We start from the raw sequence: 3,949 nt of genomic DNA on the forward strand, positions 1-3,949 counted from the left end.
TTCAGCACGTAGGCCTGAAACGTCCCAGGGGAACTGCTGTATGCTGGAGAAGCTAACGCTTGTTGTAAATGCTGTTGCAAATGCTTTCGTCTGCTTTTTAGCGAAGTGAGCTTGCCCCGAATTGAAAGAACTGCCAGAGCAGCAATGGCAGGCAAACACCGCAAAACGTGTGTAAAATGCTTCGTATTCTTGCATGGCGTGCTCCGTTCGCGAAGAGCATCGATTGATTACCGCCTCTGTTACCTATCTTATATTACAAGCACGCCAAAAGATAAACATGCGCACGCCGTCACTCCTAAAGAACTGTTTCGTGGTGACTGATGGATGACATCGCCTGCTAAAAGCAAACGATGGACGTAGCTTGCAAGATTGTGACCATTACGATGCCTGCTGCCCGAGCGGAAGCAAAGACCCGTCAGCAAGAAGTCCGAAACTAGAAAATCGAATGCACGCACGGAACTGAAAGGTCTTTGCTGAAAACTATCTGCGGATACGCAATATGCCCCCCTTTGATAAGGCGGCTTTTTTTCTTTCCATAGACGCCTAGTAACGTGACTCATCCACCCTTTTTTTCGCAAAAGAGCTGCAGTATTTTTTTCAGTTCCTGATGACGCCGACTATACACCTTATACAAAATCCTGCCATCTATCGGATCTTCGGCGAATCGCGCCTAGTGACGCCATGTTGGAGGGTTTAGCCACTCTGCCGTGCTGCTGCGGCGTCTGCCGTGGCACGAGCTGAGCCTGTTTAGGGCTGTGGGTTTCGACCTATTTTCTCGCATTCAGAGCAAAAACATGATGGACTGGTTCAAGTAGCCTACATTCTTATTTTAATATGTAAAGCGGCGCTGCGTTGCCAAAACTAACTACTTGCGAACAGCAACATCAGCGTATGTAAAAACGGCATCAGCGTTGCCGCTTACAGTTTACTTCTCTGCTCTGACGGATTCCTTAATACACTTCTCAAATACACGTCACTGAATTAGTTTTATATTGCTCTCGGGTATACAACAGATCTGCGATGTGATTACACTGTGTCAGCCGCAGCAGAAAGTCTAGCCCGAGCCAGGTTAAACATGTCACTGCGCTCGGCCTCAATCTTTGGCGTTCCATAGTACTTCCTGTGAAAACGCGTACTCGAAGGAGCTTGATATCGTTCCCGTCATGATCGGTGCCTAAGAAACACTGCGGTCTGATTGGCATGAAAAAATCACGCCAGTGTTTCAGCTTGACTGGCAGCCGCTCTGATAAGTACGTCTCTACCTTTTTCTTTTGCATAAGTAGTAATAATGATGTTTACCCTATTTATTTAAATTTCCACAACGCGTCAACTCCGATGTTGGTTTCATCTAAACACAAAAACAGCGATCAAACCCAGAAGAATTAGTTGTGCAGGACTCAGTCTATTCCGCTGAAGCATGGCAAAACGGTATATAAGGAAATAGAAATATATAAGTTGTTTATTAATAAAAGCAATAATCTATAAATTTCAATATTTATGGAATACTCTTGAAAAACTTTTCAAAAACTGAGTGCGTGCACATCGAATACAGTGATTCGCAGCCTAACCCCGACAGTCCTCCGAGAAGACCCTTGAGGACGCTCTCGTTGCTGCCTTGAGCCTGGACGGCCCCGGTCAAAGATCGCAGCATGGCGGCCATGGTGGGGTACTTGCGCACGGCTTCTTCCGTGATTTCGCAGACCGCACGCGTACGGCACACTTCCTTATCCAGCCCGGACGCGCTCAACATATCGTCTACGAAGCCAGTAGTTGCGGCATCCGTGAAAGACGAGTGAAGGGTGCGGAAGCTCGCTTCCATTAGGTCGCCGACAACGGGGATGAAAGCGAGCACGAACAAGGACAGGTAGAGCAGTCCTAGAGCCAGAAGGACGGGTTTCAGCGCTCCAAGTGCCAAGGCAAGCGCAGGCCCCGCCATGGCTAACGCCACAGGTAGGAGGGACACGGGCAGGGATCGGCCAGTTTGTGCAACATCCAGCGGCAGCTCTGAACTCAGGTTAAAGAACACGTCATAGGCTGGAGAGACAAGATAGAATAAAAAGATGCGGTCGATGGCGAAATTCCTCAGAATTGCAGAACATAAAATTAGGCAACAGGGCAAGAATAATGACACTGTTTATCCTGAAAATAACATTCACTACCTCGAACAAAAGCAACGTGTCCAGATTACCAGTGAAATAAATATAGACAAAAGAGATCACACATGGCGATATGAACAATGTACGATATAAGTCTCTCGTCGTTAAAGTACGCCCATATTAGGAAAAAGACCGAGAAAAGTTTGAAATAAAGCACGTTCGTTTCTTTTCTAGACGAAATTTTGTTGTGAAGAAATTAGGCTTATAATAATAACAAACTACGCAAAAAACAGCAAGAGAAGGACGAAAATTATCTCACCACTGGCGGTTGCCAGGCGAAGCAGCAGCACTGAGAGGAGAACAATTGGTGTATGCATTTTCGCAGCAAACCAGGCAGAGCACTGGATGTGTGTTAACTGAAAATGCTAACCGAAAAGATGTTAAGCTTCTTATATAAGATGCATATGGTATCACAAGTAACCGGTATTGTCATACGATTGGTTGTTGTTGTGGAAAGGAGGACATGTCTAGCACCTCACCAGAAGCCTCTCCCCCCTCCCCTGTAGGTGAATTTCGGAAAATTCTAGAACGCACAGAGAAGTCTGGGAAGATGTCATTGCCCTAATGCGACAATGGCATGGCAACGGCATGCTGTCACAATAGCTGCAGTAATGCGTGGAATGCATAAAATTTACAGAAATGCGAAAGCTAGAAGGACAACTGTTTACTTGTATGGACAGAAGGGAGATCCAGCTTGAGAGATAAGTGAAATTGCGTGGTTAGATCGACCGGAAAGTCTAGATGAAAGTTACCACGTGTAGCGATAAGATACGAGTCCTAGCCAGCTTCTTAGATTCTGAAAGCTAGCAAGATACTGAGGGGAAGGGGTGACAAGGTTGATAGATGCATGGGCACAGTATGAACACTACACATGTGATTTTCCTTTGCTATAATCATTTAGCAGACCTTTAACGCACATAAACTTACAGCTAATACGCGCCAGTCCAGATGAAAGAGACACAGCAAAATTATAGCTTTGATGCCATACGTTCATTCCCTTTTAAACAGATATAAGAAACTTGGGGCCGTATGGTGTCAACGTTGCGTTCTCAGCTTTTAATAAGGTAGCAAGGTTGCAGCAATATTACAAATAAAGAAAGATGGAATTTGCAAGAAAACAGGTTGTAAAATTATTTATGAAAAGAATTTCGTGCCGTGCAAGTTTAGTGTGGTCTTCCGGGTGTGGGTAAAAAAACCTGGAAGCAACGGCCCCTGAAGCAACGGCCTCTGAAGCAACGGCAACTACGAAATAACGTTCCTGGGGCAAAACCTGGCCATTAAAATGATTTATTCCGGAACTCACATGAAAAAAATATACACATTTTATGCCATTTTTTCTTGGCTCTTAGAAGTAATCATCTTGTGGAAGATGCGTTTTTTGGGTGCCCGAGATGTTTACAAGAGCTGCGTAAAAACATAGTGAGAAAGCCATCTGACTTTTTATACTTCGCGTGGTTCCAAGCTCTGCAGCTCGTTAAGCAATCATAAGACCGGTATGATCAGCTTGGTAATACTGCCACATGAGAAAGGTACAAGAGGATCGGTGTGTGGTAGTCTCGGGGAAGTGTCCAAAGCAGAAGATTTAACTAGAATTACCTCCCAGACCTTCTGATGACGTGTTTCAACCGATCTTCTGATAATGGTGTAATGGTGATAAGGGCGATGGTGGTGTAAGCAAGACAGTGCTGAACCTGTAGTGCACCATGCCACCCTAAAGCCCTAAAGTATCGCTTTGAAATTCTGGTCCGGTAAATTAGCCAGTTGTAAGCGCTCCTTTTACCCGCAAACAAGGC

At 45.2% G+C, this 3,949-nt stretch overlaps 1 protein-coding gene across 1 annotated transcript; it reads right to left on the minus strand.

Moving 5' to 3' along the window:
- Positions 1-1,128: 1,128 nt before the first annotated feature.
- Positions 1,129-2,733, minus strand: LOC146191935 (uncharacterized). Its single transcript, XM_084600010.1, has 2 exons — positions 2,416-2,733; positions 1,129-2,034 (listed from the first exon to the last, which is right to left on the minus strand). Exons 1-2 carry the CDS (start codon positions 2,471-2,473, stop codon positions 1,496-1,498), a joined length of 597 nt encoding a protein of 198 aa, XP_084456136.1. The 5' UTR covers positions 2,474-2,733; the 3' UTR covers positions 1,129-1,495.
- Between the last annotated feature and the right edge of the window lie 1,216 nt (positions 2,734-3,949).

Source organism: Amblyomma maculatum, chromosome 4, assembly GCF_055883805.1.
Source record: "Amblyomma maculatum isolate TAMU_Amacu chromosome 4, ASM5588380v1, whole genome shotgun sequence".
Taxonomy (NCBI): Eukaryota; Metazoa; Arthropoda; class Arachnida; order Ixodida; family Ixodidae; genus Amblyomma; species Amblyomma maculatum.